The 21,095-nt window shown below is 40.9% G+C and overlaps 1 protein-coding gene and 1 long non-coding RNA gene across 2 annotated transcripts in view; both read right to left on the minus strand.

Moving 5' to 3' along the window:
- The window catches only part of LOC135240754 (uncharacterized), a 19,030-nt gene extending 6,472 nt beyond the window's left edge, over window positions 1-12,558 (minus strand). Inside the window, exons 1-2 of the long non-coding RNA XR_010325772.1 lie at window positions 11,202-12,558; window positions 10,887-10,947 (exon numbers count right to left, since the gene is read on the minus strand). This is a non-coding gene — a long non-coding RNA (uncharacterized LOC135240754). The remainder of the gene's footprint in view (window positions 1-10,886; window positions 10,948-11,201) is intronic.
- Window positions 12,559-18,269: 5,711 nt separating this feature from the next.
- Window positions 18,270-20,446, minus strand: kctd12.1 (potassium channel tetramerisation domain containing 12.1). The gene has a single exon (XM_064310462.1). The coding sequence runs from the start codon at window positions 20,350-20,352 to the stop codon at window positions 19,477-19,479; it is 876 nt and encodes a 291-aa protein (XP_064166532.1). The 5' UTR covers window positions 20,353-20,446; the 3' UTR covers window positions 18,270-19,476.
- Between the last annotated feature and the right edge of the window lie 649 nt (window positions 20,447-21,095).

The following is a 21,095-nucleotide window of genomic DNA, read 5'->3' on the forward strand; positions in this document are numbered from 1 at the left end:
TTTATTGATTTTGAATGAACCAAAAAAAATGTCTAGTAGCATGTGACCCATGACCATACAAAATGTCTAATACAGCATGTTTTTCTTAGGAGAACATTTTTCTTTTTTAAATGACCTCATACATATGATTTTGCTATTTAAATTATAGTATTCATGATATTACCTTGTTTTCCATCCATTTTAAATGGGTTTTCAGGTGTTTTCAATGGGTACCAATGGCTTCAAATTAGAGTTTAGGGCTCAAATTAGGGTTCAGCTAGGGTTAGGGTTAGGAAAAACGGTAAGTCTGAGGGTTGAGGCAAGTTTACGGTTGTGTTCAGCAGCTTGAAGAAAGGTTGGGACATGAGTTTTTTTGATTTTGAATGAACCAAAAAAAATGTCTAGTAGCATGTGTACCCATGACCATACAAAATGTCTAATAATTTTTTAGAAATTTTTTTATCCTCATAATATTTTTGTTTAATTTATATCTAATTATTGTTTTCAAATTTTGGGTTGGTGTTCAATGTCGGTTCAATTAGGTTGGTCAATAGATGGCAGGTTTTTAGAAAGTAACAGTGAGGCAATTACGTTGACACAAGAAGTGCATGTTTTATGATTTTTAAAAAATTCTAATTTATATGACATAAATGTTATCATAATGGTTTTAGGGTTTTTTAAATGCCATAATAGAATTTGTTTATATATCTGAATTACTTGTTTCATTTTAGGTTTCAGTGTAATGGTAATTTAATTAGAGTTTAAAGGTCAAATAGTTCTAGGGTTTTGTTAAAACGTAATTGGGTTAGAAGTTAGTTTCGCCTTAAAGGTTGCTGTTTTATTGATTTTTTTTAGAATTTTTTTTTAAGACCTCTACATTGATTTTCATTAATTATAGTATCATGATATTTACCTTGTTTTCCTCCATTTTAAATGGTTCAGGTGTTTTCAATGGTCCAATGGCTTCAAATTAGAGTTTAGGCTCAAATAGGTTAGCAGGTTAGGTAGGAAACGAGTCTGAGGTGAGCAAGTTTACGGTTGTGTTCGCAGCTTGAGAAGTGGACATGATTATGATTTTGAATGAACCAAAATGTTAGGCATGTACCCATGACCTACAATGTCTAATAAGATTTTTTCTAGGAGAACATTTTTTTTTTTAAATGACCTCATACATATGATTTTGCTTTAAATTATATATTCATGATATTTACCTTGTTTTCCATCCATTTAATGGTTTTCAGGTTTTTCAATGGTCCAAGGCTTCAAATTAGAGTTTAGGGCTCAAATTAGGTTCAGCTAGGTTAGGTTAGGAAAACGGTAAGTCTGAGGGTTAGGCAAGTTTACGGTTGTGTTCAGCAGCTTGAAGAAGGTTGGGACATGTTTATTGATTTGAATGAACCAAAAAAATGTCTAGAGCATGTGTACCCATGACCATACAAAATGTCTAATACATGCATGTTTTTTAGGGAGAACATTTTTTTTTTTAAATGACCTCATACATATATTTGCATTTAAATTATAGTATCATATATTACCTTGTTTTCCACCATTTAAATGGTTCAGGTTTTCAATGGTACCAATGGCTTCAAATTAGAGTTTAGGGTCAATTAGGTTAGCTAGGGTTAGGTAGGAAAACGGTAAGTCGAGGTTGGCAAGTTACGGTTTTCAGCAGCTGAAAGGTTGGGACATGATTTTTTGATTTGAATGCACCAAAAAAATGTCTAGCAGCATGTGTACCCATGACCATACAAAATGTCTAATACATGCATGTTTTTCTTAGGGAGAACATTTTTCTTTTTTAAATGACCTCATACATATGATTTTGCATTTAAATTATAGTATTCATGATATTTACCTTGTTTTCCATCCATTTTAAATGCGTTTTCAGGTGTTTTCAATGGTACCAATGGCTTCAAATTAGAGTTTAGGGCTCAAATTAGGGTTCAGCTAGGGTTAGGGTTAGGAAAACGGTAAGTCTGAGGGTTGAGGCAAGTTTACGGTTGTGTTCAGCAGCTTGAAGAAAGGTTGGGACATGAGTTTTATTGATTTTGAATGAACCAAAAAAAATGTCTAGCAGCATGTGTACCCATGACCATACAAAATGTCTAATACATGCATGTTTTTCTTAGGGAGAACATTTTTCTTTTTTAAATGACCTCATACATATGATTTTGCATTTAAATTATAGTATTCATGATATTTACCTTGTTTTCCATCCATTTTAAATGGGTTTTCAGGTGTTTTCAATGGTACCAATGGCTTCAAATTAGAGTTAAGGGCTCAAATTAGGGTTCAGCTAGGGTTAGGGTTAGGAAAACGGTAAGTCTGAGGGTTGAGGCAAGTTTACGGTTGTGTTCAGCAGCTTGAAGAAAGGTTGGGACATGAGTTTTATTGATTTTGAATGATGCAAAAAGAATGTCTAGTAGCATGTGTACCCATGACCATACAAAATGTCTAATACATGCATGTTTTTCTTAGGGAGAACATTTTTGTTTTTTCAATGACCTCATACATATGATTTTGCATTTAAATGATAGTATTCATGATATTTACCTTGTTTTCCATCCATTTTAAATGGGTTTTCAGGTGTTTTCAATGGTACCAATGGCTTCAAATTAGAGTTAAGGGCTCAAATTAGGGTTCAGCTAGGGTTAGGGTTAGGAAAACGGTAAGTCTGAGGGTTGAGGCAAGTTTACGGTTGTGTTCAGCAGCTTGAAGAAAGGTTGGGACATGAGTTTTATTGATTTTGAATGAAGCAAAAAAAATGTCTAGTAGCATGTGTACCCATGACCATACAAAATGTCTAATACATGAATTTCTTTCTTAGGGAGAACATTTTTCTTTTTTAAATGACCTCATACATATGATTTTGCATTTAAATTATAGTATTCATGATATTTACCTTGTTTTCCATCCATTTTAAATGGGTTTTCAGGTGTTTTCAATGGTACCAATGGCTTCAAATTAGAGTTAAGGGCTCAAATTAGGGTTCAGCTAGGGTTAGGGTTAGGAAAACGGTAAGTCTGAGGGTTGAGGCAAGTTTACGGTTGTGTTCAGCAGCTTGAAGAAAGGTTGGGACATGAGTTTTATTGATTTTGAATGAACCAAAAATAATGTCTAGTAGCATGTGTACCCATGACCATACAAAATGTCTAATACATGCATGTTTTTCTTAGGGAGAACATTTTTGTTTTTTCAATGACCTCATGCATATGATTTTGCATTTAAATTATAGTATTCATGATATTTACCTTGTTTTCCATCCATTTTAAATGGATTTTCAGGTGTTTTCAATGGTACCAATGGCTTCAAATTAGAGTTTAGGGCTCAAATTAGGGTTCAGCTAGGGTTAGGGTTAGGAAAACGATAAGTCTGAGGGTTGAGGCAAGTTTACGGTTGTGTTCAGCAGCTTGAAGAAAGGTTGGGACATGAGTTTTATTGATTTTGAATGAAGCAAAAAAAATGTCTAGTAGCATGTGTACCCATGACCATACAAAATGTCTAAATCATGCATGTTTTTCTTAGGGAGAACATTTTTCTTTTTTAAATGACCTCATACATATGATTTTGCATTTAAATTATAGTATTCATGATATTTACCTTGTTTTCCATCCATTTTAAATGGGGTTTCAGGTGTTTTCAATGGTACCAATAGCTTCAAATTAGAGTTTAGGGCTCAAATTAGGGTTCAGCTAGAGTTAGGGTTAGGAAAACGGTAAGTCTGAGGGTTGAGGCAAGTTTACGGTTGTGTTCAGCAGCTTGAAGAAAGTTTGGGACATGAGTTTTATTGATTTTGAATGAAGCAAAAAAAATGTCTAGTAGCATGTATACCCATGACCATACAAAATGTCTAATATATGAATTTTTTTCTTAGGGAGAACATTTTTCTTTTTTAAATGACCTCATACATATGATTTTGCATTTAAATTATAGTATTCATGATATTTACCTTGTTTTCCATCCATTTTAAATGGGTTTTCAGGTGTTTTCAATGGTACCAATGGCTTCAAATTAGAGTTTAGGGTTCAAATTAGGGTTCAGCTAGGGTTAGGGTTAGGAAAACGGTAAGTCTGAGGGTTGAGGCAAGTTTACGGTTGTGTTCAGCAGCTTGAAGAAAAGTTGGGACATGGGTTTGTTATTGATTTTGAATGAACCAATAAAATTGTCTATTAGCATGTCTACCTGTGACCATTCAAAATGTATTTTAACTGCATGATTTTTAAAGAACATTCATGTTTTGTAAATGACCTCATACATATTGTTTTGCATATATATTATTGTCTTTATGATATTTAACTTGTGTTCAATCAATTTCAAATGGGTTTTCTGATGTTTTCACAGGTACCAATGGCTTCAATTAGGGTTTAGGGGTCAAACTAGGGTTCAGCTAGGTTTAGGGTTAGGAAAACGGTAAGTCTGAGGGTTAAGGCAAGTTTACGGTTGTGTTCAACAATTTGAAGAACGGTTAGGACATTTGTTTGTTAATGATTTAGAATGAACCAAAAAAATTATCTAGTAGCATGTGTACCTTTGGCCTTACAAAATGTCTAATAAATGCATGTTTTTTAGGGAGAACATTTTTGTTTTTTAAATGACCTCATACATATTATTTTGCATTTGATTTTTAGCATTCATGATATTTACCTCATTTTCCATCAATTTTAAATGGGTTTTCTGATGATTTCAAAGGTACCAATGACTTCAACTACGGTTTAGGGCTCAAACTAGGGTACTGCTAGGGTTAGGAAAACAGTAAGTCTGAGGGTTGAGAGGCAAGTTTACGGTTGTGTTTAGCAGCTTGAAGAAAGGTTAGGACATGGGTTTATGAATGATTTTGAATGAACCAAATTTTTTCTCTACTTGCATGTGTACCTATGACCATATAAAAGGTATAATTACTGCATGTTTTTTAGGGAGAACATTTATGTTTTTTTAAATGGCCTCATACATATTTTGTATTTGTATTATTTCCTTCATGATATTTACCTTATTTTCCATCAATTTTTAATGCGTTTTCTGATGTTTTCAAAGGTTCCAACTGCTTCAATCAGGCCCGGCTCCAGCCTTTTCTAGTCAGGGTCATTTATATCATTTTTGGTCAGGGACTTTTTGAGTTATTTGACCATTTCCAGGAAAATAATAATAATAATAATAATAATAATAATAATAATAATAATAATACTAACAAAAACAATAGGGTTCCTTTTTCGTAGGACCCCTAATAAGCACAGCATAAAAACCCCTCTGGATCATTTCCGTCCCCCACCAGCTCAGGAATGACAAACGCCACTCGCCCAAAACCCCTGCTGGCGATTGTGAGAAACTGCAGTCAAAAGAGCAACAGATAAATGCTGGAGGGGATCAACTCGAGCATTTCCGTCTTCACCCAGGGCCACTCCAGGTCCTGCAGGTCACAGTGTCTCTGGGTGTTTGCTCCACCCATGTACAACACCACCAGATTTCACTAATGAGCTTACTTCCTGAACCAGGGAGGTAAAATATTCAGTGAAATCTGGTGGTGTAGCATATGGCTGGAACAAAAACCTGCAGGACATGGGTTTGTTAATAATTTTTAAAAATACGGCGTGACCCGCTGGCAAACTGTCTGCCTTTAATTGGCCTCCCAGGCTGTCGTATGAATGATTATCAATCATTTATCTGCAAGTCGTTATTCTTCATCAATATCTGATGGGAGCACACTGTTCTTCATCAATATCTGATGGGAGCACACTGTTCATATCGAACTCCCCGTTATTTACATACTCCTATATAGTGAGCGAAGCTAGCAAAGCAACAACCGGCGAAACGCGTCGTTCGCTCCATGGTTTTAATCTTTATGCAGTTCTTGAATTTAAAAAAAGCATCTGTCCATGTCCTGCGGGACGAGCACATGACCCTTTTGATCTGTGCAGGCTTGCACCCCGGAGACTAGCACCGCGGGGCACAAGGTGCTTTACAGAGCTAACTCCTATATTTGCATTCCACCAGCACGGCGTGGAAGTGTGACTTCCATTAAAATCACACATGAACCGCCCTCGCATTAAATCTTTCTTATTAAACAGCGCATGAGGAAAAGAATTACATTAAATCCCAAGTCGCATATTGTTCAATCTGTTGGAAGAAGGTGTTTTTTTTTGTTTTTTTGTTTTTTTCGCCTAGAAGACAAACATCACATGGAAATAGGATGAGAATCCAATATTAATAGCGAGGGGGAGTGAGAGTTAGACTTGACAGACACTTTAGCGGAAGATAAAAACCCTCTAATGAAGCTGATTGGCGGAGATCAACAGTACCTGGAGGAAATGGCTTCTCTCCGAGGTGTCAAACATGAGGGCAAATATTCATCATGCTATAGTTCCGCAGAAATTGAAACACTTATTTTTACACACTTTTACAGTTCTCTGAGTTGCAAGCCAATAGTGTAAAGTATTCAGGAAACGCGTAGTTTGTAAGCGTTACAATTTTCGAGAGCAATCAGAATTTATCTTAGAAATAAAAAATGTTGCTTATGTAGCTATAGTCCTTCAAATCAAGGGTAGAAGCCCGTATCTAGAGTAACTCACAAAAAGTTTGTTCATCTGATTAATATGAGCAATAATGCCCAATCAGGCAAACAACAAAAACAACAACAACATCAACAACAACAACAAAAACCACAACATCAACAACAACAACAAAAACAACAACATCAACAACAACAAAAACAACAACATCAACAACATCAACAACAATAACAACAAAAACAACAAAAACAACAACATCAACGACAACAACAACAACAGCATCATCAACAACAACATAAACAACAACAACAATATTCTCAGGCTGGGGCTGCATTACCAAGCACAAAAATCCAAATTCTAAAGGGACACATAACAAGCACTAAGAAGAGAACCATAAGACCACAAACAATATAAACTAAAACTGTTAGAAAAACCACAACCTAAATTAGTATAGAAGGTGGGAGTACTCGGGAGGGGGGATGGGAGGGAGTCCAAGATTCGGTCTGAAGAGGCTGGTCTTCTGCCTGTCAGACGACTGCCAGGGATTCTGCAGCCTGACCACATCGGAAAGTCTGCTGCCATGCACAGAGACTTCATACCTCCAGTGGCTAAATGTGTATTTTACCTTCTTTTTTTTTTTTTGGTTTGTAGCTATTTTCTGTGGCACAGGTAACCTGAGACCACTGCTATCAAGGAAAGAAGTACCAGCACAAAATATAAAATTTAAGTTAATATTTAGTAACATGACATTTACATTTATAACTTTGAACTGTAGGTCAACTGCAGGATGTGTGCCTGGAGTTCAAACCACAGAATTGCATTATAACTTCAGCAGATGTGCAAATCTGTGAAATAAGCATTCGCTGTTCCTGTTATAAGCTCTGTGTTTTAAGGGTTTAAATCTGAGGCTGAAACTCCAGCTAAGGACACAACAATTGACTACATAAAATTTCTATATTCATATTTACACCCTCTGGAAACATAAAGTGATTATACACTAAAATATTTTTTTTTTAAACCCCACAGTTTGCATGTTAATCATTTCCCTTTTGCTTAGTCTTCAGTCAACCTTATTTCGTAACTCATTCTCTGGTGAGGCACTCCAAAAATAACTCTGGAGTGTCTGATTGTTATAAAGAGAGGTGCATTTGTGCTTCGGAATCAGCCTAATCTATTCTGCAACTCCATTTTCTACTACAATGTTGAAAATAAAATCCCTCTGAACTGCTTTTAGCTGCTTGAGTTGTTTGCCTCTCAAAGTGCCGTCTTTGATCAGAGATTATAACTTTGTGTTCCGTGTTCCGCGTTCCGCTGCAAGCGTTCCGTATCACATTAAGCGTACACTCTTATCCACGACCGCGCACAGAGATTACGCTTTTACACACAATCCACTCAGACGGCTGGATATTTTATGAAGTCGTTAGGGACAGATAACTTTCTCAAGGATACCAGCAGTGGAGCCACAGTTCCCATCATGGATCTGTTCCAGAGAACTGTGCGGGGGAACTGGGGGCGGGGCGTGGGGTACGCAAAAGATTGAGATTGTGGACCAGGAGGGAATCTCTGACTTTTGGGTGAACCAATCAAAAACTGGCTGTGCGTAGGACACCCAAGGGGACGCTATGACAGGGTACTGCACCTGGAAATAAAGCTTTGGACTTACAAGCCCTGATTCATAACCCTTAGGCCCCACTGCAAGCCCTGATTCATAACCCTTAGGCCCCACTGCAAGCCCTGATTCATAACCCTTAGGCCCCACTGCAAGCCCTGATTCATAACCCTTAGGCCCCACTGCAAGCCCTGATTCATAACCCTTAGGCCGCACTGCAAGCCCTGATTCATAACCCTTAGGCCCCACTGCAAGCCCTGATCTCCACCCTGCAACCCTGATTCAACCTGGCCGCACTGCAAGCCCTGATTCATAACCCTTAGGCCGCACTGCAAGCCCTGATTCATAACCCTTAGGCCCCACTGCAAGCCCTGAAGGCTGAATATAGATTATATCAGTGGCAACCAACCCTGTTTCTGGAGATCTACCATCCTGTGGGTTTTTACTCCAACCCGAACAAAGCACGCCTCATTCAACAGCTAGAGATCTCGTCGAGCTGCTAATTAGTAGATGTGCCAAATTATGGTTGGAATGAAAACCTATAGGACGGTAGATCTCCAGGAACAGAGTTGGTTACCACTGGTTCATATACTTGATAGATTTTGTGTAATCTTGTCCACTATAGGAATATGTGTTTGTATCTTATTTACATATTCCATGAATCGAAGTAAAGCAGGGGATGCTGCTATAATCCAGTCAGGAGTCAGAAAATATGAAAACACACACACAGCTATTCAAATTAAACATTCTTTAAGTTCTCCTACAGTAGCCTACTCTTTATGTGTTTTTCTACAAAGGAAAGGAACTTAAACCCGTTTACTGCTATTTAACTAACACACACAGCTATTTTTCATTTTGCATTCATTACTCAATACTGACGCCAAAGAGCAATAGTTTTCCAGCTCTAGGCCTTGTGACCAGCTGCCTGTCTTACAGACCTGTGGAAGATGGGTTGATATAGTGTCTGTCTTACAGACCTGTGGCAGGTGGGTTGATATAGTGTCTGTCTTACAGACCTGTGGCAGATGGGTTGATATAGTGTCTGTCTTACAGACCTGTGGCAGATGGGTTGATATGGTGTCTGTCTTACAGACCTGTGGCAGATGGGTTGATATAGTGTCTGTCTTACAGACCTGTGGCAGATGGGTTGATATAGTGTCTGTCTTACAGACCTATGGCAGATGGGTTGATATGGTGTCTGTCTTACAGACCTGTGGCAGATGGGTTGATATGGTGTCTGTCTTACAGACTGTGGCAGGTGATATAGTGTCGTCTACAGACTGGCAGATGGGTTGATATAGTGTCTGTCTTACAGACCTATGGCAGATGGGTTGATATGGTGTCTGTCTTACAGACCTGTGGCAGATGGGTTGATATAGTGTCTGTCTTACAGACCTGTGGCAGATGGGTTGATATAGTGTCTGTCTTACAGACCTGTGGCAGATGGGTTGATATGGTCTAACTCTGCCAGTGTGGTTAGATTGGGTACTGCACATTTAAACAGCCATTCTGTCAATGCTGGCGCTGTCCAGTGCTATCGTATTTATTTATTTAAAGTCCAAGCACAACAACTGCATAAATATTTTTATTTTAGAAAATTTCCAACTCGGATGTTCAGGATAGGCTGTGTTCAGCTACCGTGTTTGCGAAATGGATTATGTGTTGTGTAAAACAGTGCTTGAAAAAAAAAAAGTGCTTAAAGAAGAGGTAGTTACAAAACTGGTTCTGCAGTTTAGGAAGTTGTCTCATTTAAAAGTCACAAGTCTATGTCAAGTTAGTTCTCTTTTTAAATGCAATGGGGAACTAAAGAGTTCCTTATGAAAAAAATCAGAGGCAATGCTGGCAGCAAGTAATTTCATTTATATTTACTGGAAAACAAAAAGGTCTACCCACATGCTTAGTGATTTGTATAATTAAACTGTCTATTGTTTCTAAATACAGTGTGTGTGTACATGATTTGGGTTTCCTCATTGCCTAAATATTGCAGTTAGCACAATAAACCCATTTATTTTCAAGCTAAATATTTGACATTCAATCTCAGGTCTGCATATTTATATGTTTGGTAACATGACGTCCCATTTCTCTTGGGACTGGCCCATAGTTCGACCTGTTTCTTTATTGACCAGATTTCATCATCGATCCTACAAGAAATCTGGTCACCCTGTTTTCATGCTAGTTGTCTTTGAATTGAAGAAGGAGTCCTAAGATTTACATAAATGTTTGTTGTAAATTGAATTTCAGTTTTATCTGAAGAAAATGCTTTAAAAAAAATGTCCCCTCTGCTTGCAGAGGCATGAATCACTGGTGGCTGGAACCCGTAGCCAGGACATCCCAGATTCCTATGGATGGGCCATGGCTGGACACCCGCAAAAGAGTGGCAGATAATTACAGGGTGGCAGTGCAGTATGAAGGGTAGGGAACAGGGCCTGAAGTTTGCAGGTTCGATTCCCAAGTATTGACACTGCCATTATACCCTGAGCAACATTTCCTGAAATTGCTTCGATATGGACTGTATATGCATCTGTATAAATATATAATGTGTGAATCTTATGCAAGCTGCTCTGGATGAAAACATCTGCTTAAAACGGCACTGATGCAATGGCACTCAGCAGACAGGCCAGGGCTACAGGCAGTTCTAGCCAGAGAGATTTTCTGTAATTTCCAATGTTATCTTTCTAAGAATCTGTGTGTCTGAGATAATGTTCTTTCCTGAGAAATGTGCCAGACAGCCACGGGCGAGCAGGTGTGAGATGTACCTCTCTGATCCGCAGAGGGCATTGTGGGAATGCACATACCTCTAGCTGCCGTGTTCTGTGTGGGTCCAGCTGCAGCAGCAGCACTGATGGAAGATGCAGACTGGCAGTAGGAAAGAAAAAAGGAAAAGAATATAATTGTTAAAATAAAGATATTTATGCATGTAATTTCAATGACTTCCAAGCTCATTATGAAAAAATGGGGAAAACAGCACTTTTATAAATTGGTACTTTTATCATCTAAAGTTCAGGACAAACCTAAACATGGAAGGATTACAGATAAACACAATAAACAAGTAACTTCAGTAGTGTCTTCATCACAAGATAATATCTTTTTAACACCTTTTTTTCACTTACTCAAAATTTTGAGCCAGGTTGCCAAACAGACAGTTGCTTTGACATGTCACCAGTGTGTGTTCATGTTTTGTTTTTTTTGCAAGACAAGGACTCTATTCTTGACTGGCCACAGGAAATAAGTGGATATCACTTCCTCCTTTTCTACGAAAAAAGTGAAGGCAGCACATCCTCTCTTGTTCTGTTCTTTAAAATGTATCACTGACTGACTGGCACGAGTAAAGCCGTTCGCCATTTTCATAATTTGGAAATCATGAAGATAATTTACACAGTACACTGGCCAGCATTCAGTTCCCTATGAGAGAGTTAAAATGGGAGAATATATGGAGCGGTTAGAGATTAAATGGTAATTTATTTTCATAACGAAAGAGCCTTAAGTCCTTTTGCAAACAATCAGCTCCTGGTACCTGTTACCTCACCCACACATGCACCATTTACTTTTCATATGCAAAGGCAACATTTGCCTGCTAAGAACAGCAAAATTCATTCCAATGCTAAATCTTTTAGGGCTTTATCAAGCTTTGCCTCCACTCTATTCCACTTGCATTCCAGAGTCATATTTGTACATTACATTTTATTAAAACCACCTGGTAGACCCTCTTATCCAGACTGAAGAATAGCAGTGGAGAACATCGCTTTCACAATTATAAATTCAAAAAGGCACAAACATGGAAATATTTATTTCCATATCATTTTTTTCAAACTGACCAGGAGCACAATGTCACTAATCAAAAGCAGCAGGACCTAGAAATGATTAACTTTGATCATAAGGAAAGAGGTTTCTAACTCTTTTCACTGTGCAAGCATGAAATTGTGTAAAATGCAAATAGTAAAATTTGCAAAGGTCAGGATGAAACATTGAAATATGAGAGGGACTGCATCTCATCCGAGTTTATGAATGCATTGGATTCCTCCAGTTGTGTTCTCTCATCTCTGATTCAACAAATAATCTCACGCCCCTTTTTCAGTACAGCTTAGCCCACAACTGAAGATACATTTCCACAACATTTCTGTGATAGCTATGATGCTTACCTTATACTAGATGTGATAGATACTTCCTCTGCTACATGAAGGTCTTCAGGACTTCATTCATAGACAGCAGGTAAAATGACATGCCTAGACAGGCTCAATGGCCTCAAACATTCTTATGTTTTCATGTCATAAACTGCATAACACAATGTCTTGTGCCCAGAATTATGGCCAATATTTGGAGTCAAACTCCAGTCCTGAAGGGCCACAGTTTCTGCAGGTTTTCTGGGTGTTCTCAGCACCAGTAGTTCATTTAAATCATTCAAAGGAATTGGCAGCTGATTGAAAGGAAACTACGAAAACTCGCAGACACTGCAGCCTGGGAATTTAATTTGACACCCCCAATTTAGAGCAGTAAAGTACGAACACATCTTAATGTTCCAGTCAAGTCCCCCCCCCCACAGCCCCCACCCAACATTTCAACAAGATTTCCCAAGCAGAAGTGCCATGTCGTCAGTCGCTGTAGGGGCTTGGGATTATTTCTACAGACAGTTTTCAGCTGAACAGGAATAGCTCAAGGAATTCAACCAGCTCCAGCTGAACAGTCCGCGTGGTTCCAGATTTACAGGTACATTACCATTAAAGTAAAAAAGCTCTTACACCACAGGGGACCCTTTTATAATTCACATTTTTCTCAAAGCTCATATAAAACAGGGGCAAGATGCTTCAATTAACACTTTCTCTAAAAGCTTGCCTCCCCCCAGACAGGGAGACAATATATTTTTGACTCTGAACGCAATTAAAATAATGAAAAGCTTTGCCTGTTTTAACTGAAGGTACTGGTCTGATATGCAAATGCAAGTTCTTGTAGGAGGACCAAAACAAGATTTTTATCACTGAAAAAATAACTGCATGAGTGTGTTTGCGTAAAAGAGTGGACTTTCTGCCTTTTCTGTGCTAGAGGAACGGGAATGTGTGGTTGTGGTGCAGAAGTTTCCTGCACATTTGAGGAGCGTAGGCTACAAACCCTGCAGCTAGCAGACCTGCTGGACTTCCTCTTCCTGGTCGCCCACGTGTGTAGAGCGGGAGACTCCATCAAAGAAAGGCTTTGTCTCCTCGATGTGCCACATTGAACATGCTGTCTCTTTCTCACACACTCTACATATACACACACACACACGCACACCACACCTGCACTGCACACACCACACACACACACATACACACACACATATACACAAGCACACATATATACACACACTCACACCAGTCATATACACAAGCACACACACACCACAACCAACACCCACACCCACACAGACATAAAGCTATATGTACTTTGTGTAAAAAGGTGCTAATTTTAAGCATCCTAAATAGGTATTTTCAAGCTTGTGTTGAAGTCTCATTTTTACATCGTCTCTGGACCAGACAAGAGCACAGGCAGAAGACTGATTTATGCAGTGAGTTCCGTGCTAAACTAATTTGTACTAATTAACGACAATATTAGCTTCCAATAAAGGATGTGGGGTTTACACTGTAGATGGGCTAAATTGTGTCTGGTCTGCTTCTGCCATGGAAAGGTAATGGGTTCAGCTGTCATGGCTACTGTTGTTGCCATTACTGATGTTGTTTTGCATCACATCCCATAATCCCCTGCACTTCCTCACCAGCTCTCTGTTGTGAGCGATGGTTCCTTCACTGCTCTTTCTGTATTCACCCAAAGAAATACGGCAACAGTGCATCGGTAGATACAGCAACAGTGCATTGGTAGATAAGGCAACAGTGCATCGTAGATATGGAAACAGTGCATCGGTAGATATGGCAACAGTGCATTGGTAGATAAGGCAACAGTGCATCGTAGATATGGCAACAGTGCACATCGGTATATATGGCAACAGTGCATTGGTAGACACTGCAACAGTGCACATCGGTAGATAAGGCAACAGTGCATCGTAGATATGGCAACAGTGCACATCGGTATATATGGCAACAGTGCATTGGTAGACACTGCAACAGTGCACATCGGTAGATAAGGCAACAGTGCATCATAGATATGGCAACCGTGCACATCGGTAGATACGGCAACAGTGCATCGGTAGATACGGCAACAGTGCATCATCGGTAGATACGGCAACAGTGCATCATTGGTAGATATGGCAACAGTGCATCATCGGTAGATATGGCAACAGTGCTTCGGTAGATATGGAAACAGTGCATCAGTAAATACGGCAACAGTGCATTCGCAGAGGTGCACACACCACCACTAACCAGTAACAGCTTTTTACCAACGGCTGTGCTGTGTAACAGGTGATCTTCAGCCTGAAGACACCTCACTTAACCATTGGCATTCCAGAGACAAAGACTTGTGTGGAAACACATCTCATCACATCTAAGCACATCTCATCACATCTAAGCATGGACTGTCTGTCAAGACTATCAATGCACACTAGTCCAAAAAAAAGAGAGAGAAAACACACAGGAAGTACAACAGCTTTTTCCATTGTGTGGGGTTGATGTAAGTGAACGTTTTTGCAGATGCTTGTCATTTTATATTTATATTTTTCCGCTGACTTACCTCATTTTTAAACCTCCATTCTCCATTTCCACGTGCTGGCGTTCTTTGTCCGATTTCCACCACCGGCAGACTCTCCAGCCTGACCTGCAGCTGGACACTTTGATTATTAACGCTTGAAATGGTAATAGCATCAGAGTATAGCGCACAGCTGCACCATTTGCATGTAGGACATCACACACTGCATTTGTGTCACAAACAAAATCTCATCTGCAGCCATTGTGAGGATTGGCACGATTACCTTCATCGCTCTGAGTGGACGGGGCTCATTAGCGAGGAGCTGAAAACCTCGGAAACCACGGAAACCACGGGCCAGATCGCCCAGCGCTGGCGAAGGGCCCGCTCCACCATCAGCTTATTCTTATTTATTTTTCTTTCTTATTCTCTTTTTTTTTACACAATTGGCAACAGACACGGGGTTGAATATGACCAATTCTCACCCTAATTTGGAATACACAACGAGCTATTGGCTGGATTCGCGGTCATGCGATCTCCACTGCTGATTTGAGATTGCGATGACATCTGCAAGTTCTCCCAAAAACGCGGTGTCTCTGGCCAGCTACTCCCCACACCGCAGCCCACAGCCGAGCGCGCGTGGCGTCGAGTCGAAGGAGGCGTCTCGTACGCGGTTTTGGCGTGCAGCCCACAGGCCCCCGATCGACCAGCGGGGGGGGGGGGCACGCTAAGGAGCGATGAAACGTGGAAAACAAACTGACTGAACCCTCCCGTACCCTGAGCAACACGACGACCAGTTATATACTGCCCAGTCAGGCTGCAGGCCCGAGGAGGCGATCTGAGACCGGGGAGCACCACAGCCTGGCGCCTTAACCAACTGAGCTGGCCCCCCCCAGGCAGTGTGGGCCGGTCCCCCCCCCCGGCCCCCCCCCAGGCAGTGTGGGCCGGTCCCCCCCCCGGCGGTCTGCCCCCCCCAGGCAGTGTGGACCGGTCCCCCCCCCCCCCCCCCCCAGGCAGTGTGGGCCGGTCCCCCCCCCCCGCGGTCTGCCCCCCCAGGCAGTGTGGCCGGTCCCCCCCCCGGCGGTCTGCCCCAGGCAGTGGCCGTCATAGAACATGAGAGCAGCACTCAGGACCTCCCTCCCTATGCTCCATGGCATGAAACAGTTCTGGGGTTGCCACAGCAACCAGAACTAAATAATGAGATTAAATATCACGGATCAGATTTATTTGTTTGTTTGTTTTTGTTTTTTTCTTTATGGGGACATCTTAAAAGTCTTTGAACGTCTGTTTTTCAAATCATAAAGTCTGGAAGTAATACATCATTGTTTACAATTCAAGAATTGCTTAAAATATAAACAATGATGTGTAACTTCCAGGCTTTATTAAGCACTGTCTCAGTAGGACTACATATTGTTTTGAACTTTCTGTGGTATATTTTAATATTTTTTAATCACAGTCTGGTATGATTTGTTTAGTCAACCTTCTAATCAACCAAATTCAAAGGATGAGAACACAACTGCACAAGCTGCTCTTGATCATAGTCAGACGGCAGTGGTTCATGTAATGGGGGGGGGGGGAGGGAGACTTTGAGAGTTGAAGGAAAAAGGCACAGTGCAGGATGTGTTGGGGAGGGTGGGGGGATTTTTTTAAATGTCCTATGAGCAAAGGGGGTCTGATTTAAAAAAGCAGGTACTGATTCACAGCAACATTTCCTGTACGATCCAGAGTTTAAATTTGCTCCCCCTCACACAAACTACCATTAATTATTCTGAATGCGGACTGAACAATGAAGATAAATGTTCCATCTTACGTCTGCCAGTCTGCTTCATTAAACTGAACGTCCTCGCTGATGGAGAGCCTGCATTAAACTACTGTACATTTCCTAATGATTGCTTTTACTGAAGAGCATGCTATGCAAAGTAAAGACGTCGGAACCACAGAAAATTTCATATCAGATTAAAACGCCATTTATGTAATTTACCACAAGAATAACTCTAACAATCTAAAAGCATAACTTAAAGCATCCATTCCATATTAATCAATAATAAAAGAATTAACAATAAAAATATAACAAAATATTAAATGCATTTTGGTACCTCAGAACAGGAGTTTAACTAGTTTTATTTATAACATTCAATTTTAGCAGGGTATTTTATTTATTTATTTATTTATTGGCCGTGGGGTTTCTTGAGTTGTTACATGCTGCTGAGAATGTGTCAGTTCTTCAGCCAGTTCAGTGAGTTGGATTGGGGATGGCAAACCCTGACCCCCCAGTTGAGTGAGTGTACTCCCAGCCCAGGGGTCAAAGGTCACACCGGAATGCGGTAGGCTGAGAGACGGGACTCAGCCTCTGTCCCCCTCCAACCCAACTGTCTGAACATGTACCTCTGTCCCCCTCCAACCCAACTCCTTGAGCATATAGGCTACCTCTGTCCCCCTCCAACCCAACTCCCTGAGCATATACCTCTGTCCCCCTCCAACCCAACTCCTGAGTTATACCTCTGTCCCCTCCAACCCAACTGACTGAACATATACCTCTGTCACCCACCACACCCAACTGACTGAACATACCTCTGTCACCCAACCCAACTGTCTGAACAGTACCTCTGTCACCAACCCAACTGTCTGAACATATACCTCTGTCACCCACCAACCCAACTGACTGAACATGTACCTCTGTCACCCACCAACCCAACTGACTGAACATATACCTCTGTCACCCACCAACCCAACTGACTGAACATATACCTCTGTCACCCAACCCAACTGTCTGAACACGTACCTCTGTCACCCAACCCAACTGTCTGAACATATACCTCTGTCACCCACCAACCCAACTGACTGAACATGTACCTCTGTCACCCACCAACCCAACTGTCTGAACATGTACCTCTGTCACCCACCAACCCAACTGACTGAACATATACCTCTGTCACCCACCAACCCAACTGACTGAACACGTACCTCTGTCACCCAACCCAACTGTCTGAACATATACCTCTGTCACCCACCAACCCAACTGACTGAACATGTACCTCTGTCCCCCTCCAACCCAACTGACTGAACATGTACCTCTGTCACCCAACCCAACTGACTGAACATGTACCTCTGTCATCCACCAACCCAAGTGACTGAACATGTACCTCTGTCTCCCACCAACCCAACTGTCTGAACATGTACCTCTGTCATCCACCAACCCAACTCTCTGAGCATATACCTCTGTCACCCACCAACCCAACTGACTGAACATGTACCTCTGTCCCCCTCCAACCCAACTGACTGAACATGTACCTCTGTCACCCAACCCAACTGACTGAACATGTACCTCTGTCATCCACCAACCCAAGTGACTGAACATGTACCTCTGTCATCCACCAACCCAAGTGACTGAACATGTACCTCTGTCTCCCACCAACCCAACTGTCTGAACATGTACCTCTGTCATCCACCAACCCAACTCTCTGAGCATATACCTCTGTCACAGCAACCCAACTGTCTGAACATATGCTGGGTGGTGGGGGGGAGGCCATGTTCAAGACACCATGCCATCAGTGTTAGAGAGACTGCAAAACAAATTCACAAAGCAAAGACTTTATTTCATCATTTGAATGCAGGAGGAGTACAACACTAGACAGATGCATGGCCGTGCATTCAGACACATTTGAAAACACACACAAATATAGAGCTGTATAGTGAGAATGATTTAAGCAAGAAAGCTTTCAAGATTTAAAAGAACCACTGAACTTAAATTTGGAAAGTTTGGTGGGTTATATGTTCCTCTCCACAAGATCCCAGCAGTAGAAATTTTACAGAAAGGAAAAGGACACGATCTGCTCATTAAACTAAACAATGACTTAAAACAGCGCGACTAGTTTCTCAGGTCTGATGATAATTAATTCCACTAAGGGCTAAAAGGCAAATAATAAGCTAATAATAACAGTGCAGGACCAAATCCTGAGCTGTACTCCCAGAACAAACTGAGTGGTTATAGGCTGTTATTTAAACTTTTCAGAATAGTCTACAGAAGCTATATCCTGAAAAAAGAAATATATATATTTTGGCACAAAGTGGACTAAACTGACAGCACATTTAGGGCATCCACTGTACAACATTTATTTGTAAAAAAATATATAATTAGTAGAAACACATTCACAAACAGCTATTGATTCTGGACATTGAAAAAATAATGTGAAGTGTGCAAAATGCTTAGTTTCACACAGCACAACTTGCAAAGAACCACGTGGATTTACAAAGCAATTACTAAATGTTTAACTTCCACCTCATTACCTGCAGTGAAAGATACTACTGAACGTTGTGAATCGTTTATATAATAAAGGGTAATAAAGCTAATAGTGGATAATGGGTGCGTATGATTATTATTCATTTTATGCATGTATTTAATTATATCTTTCTTAGAATACAGTATCAGAAATGCCTGGACACCCAATCCCGAGCTGTTTGCACATCACTGTAAAATCAAGTGAAATTCAAGTGAGTATGCGACTGCTATGACAGCCAACTGTAAGCTTCACAACAGCCTTCATAAATAACTACTTGACGTATGTCAACATGTGACATTAATTTGGTATTTCAAGGAACTATCAAGACATTTTTGAAACACGGTTACATTTTTAAGAGAAGCTACTGGGAATTAACCAGAATTATAAGAGTGGTGCCAATTTACAGAAGCATGGAATAACAAGTCATTCTTTATTTACGTCAATCAACCGCTGTTTTCCTCCGCCTAAATTCAGGCACTTCAGACCTTACCCTCTCCAAAAGTCAGTCTCGACAGAACACATACTCGGTATAGCTTGTCCAGATTTTGTCCTCGTTTGGGTCGTTGCTGGCATACGCGCAAGTGCCCGTGGAACTGCAAGCGACCATGTGAAACCCCACTTCGGTCAGCTTGTCAAATGCCTGCTCCAAAAAATTATACTTAAGATAATAACGGGACGTGTACCGCTCCGGAGGTCTGTCCGGGTCCCGGCTCTCGTTCAGGGTATCTCCGAACACTTCTTTGGCAAGAGACGTCTTCCCGCACACCGTGATCCGGGCTACCCGCCGAAATTTGGCATCGGTTTGAATATCTCTCCCAATGGTATAGGAGCCCCTGTATCCTATTGTTATATACCCAGATTTACGGGCTTCCAGGGACGGAGAGCGCGTATTGGAGCCACTGACGGATGGCACGAGGCGAGTAGATTCCAAGCTGGTGCCGGCGAGCGCGCTCAGGACCGCAGCCTCCTCGGGGTCGCTCTGGGAGATCTCCTCGCAGATGGAATCCTCCTTACTCACTTTGGGGCCGAGGCGCTTGGAGAGCTCGTGCAGCTGGAAAAAATCGGCTTCCCGTTGCAATCTGCACTTCTCGGGAAAGTAATCGGGCAGAACTAGGTTGAGGTCGCGCAGGTAGTCCAAAATATAACGGAACAAAAAACCGTCCCTGTCCAAAAAGTATCGCCCTTTGCTGTCTCGAGCCAGCTCCTGCGGGGTTTTTTGGCTGAACATGTTCCACAAAAGAGATTCTGGGACGGCGATCAAAGTTGTGTGTCGAGTAACGTAAACCTGTCCCCCGACATTCAATTCTATTATTTCAGAAAAGGGGGATCTGGAGCCTTCGCCGTTAGATATTCCACGTGCCGTGTCTGCCAGAGCCATTTCTGCCGAATTCCGAGCCCGTGCGAAGTGCAACAGCTAGCTGCCCGAAGTAAAACTATGGGAAGCGGGTTTATTGGTCTGGTTATGTATGCTGCACAGGGTGATGTAGGAGGAGGAAGCAGACCGCTGATATGAGTGATTACTGTTAACTCTTTGCTGACACCATGGCAACGCCAATATGCTGGCGAGCATTATCGCGATGGTTATCGTTCTGAAATGAAGAATATGATTAGATCACATAGTCTAATGCACATGTATAACTACACGTGTATCGCATATATTTAGCCTACTTCATAACTGTATTTGCGATGAAAATGCATATAAAAAGCTGACATTTGAAAAGGTAAACAGGCGTAGACTGGTTATTATTATTATTGTTGTTGTTATTATTATTATTAATATTATTATTATTACAACAGTAATAATATCATTATAATTGCATTTTGCAGTGGCCGTAAAGGTTGTTTGGATAGGCCTATATCGCTTAGTTTAACTAATTTGCGAATACTCAGCAGTTGGATTAATTTAAAAAATAAATTCATAACCCTTTGTGTTAATCTCAGCAGAGTATATATCGCGCTCATTAGACAATAAAGTAATTAACAGTAGCGACCATTTGGACATGCGTGATGCTTCATAAATGCAGAAAGGTTCCGTTGGAGGCGAACCGGATAAAAGATCACCAGACTGGATGAGAGATGACCCATTTTGCTTTGGCTTCTGTCGCCTCATTTTTTTCCAAA

The sequence above is a fragment of the Anguilla rostrata genome, chromosome 15, assembly GCF_018555375.3.
Source record: "Anguilla rostrata isolate EN2019 chromosome 15, ASM1855537v3, whole genome shotgun sequence".
Lineage (NCBI taxonomy): Eukaryota > Metazoa > Chordata > Actinopteri > Anguilliformes > Anguillidae > Anguilla > Anguilla rostrata.

Bases quoted from the DNA above. Each gene is read 5' to 3' on its own strand.
- kctd12.1 (XM_064310462.1), bottom strand. From the start codon at position 20,352: ATGGCTCTGGCAGACACGGCACGTGGAATATCTAACGGCGAAGGCTCC.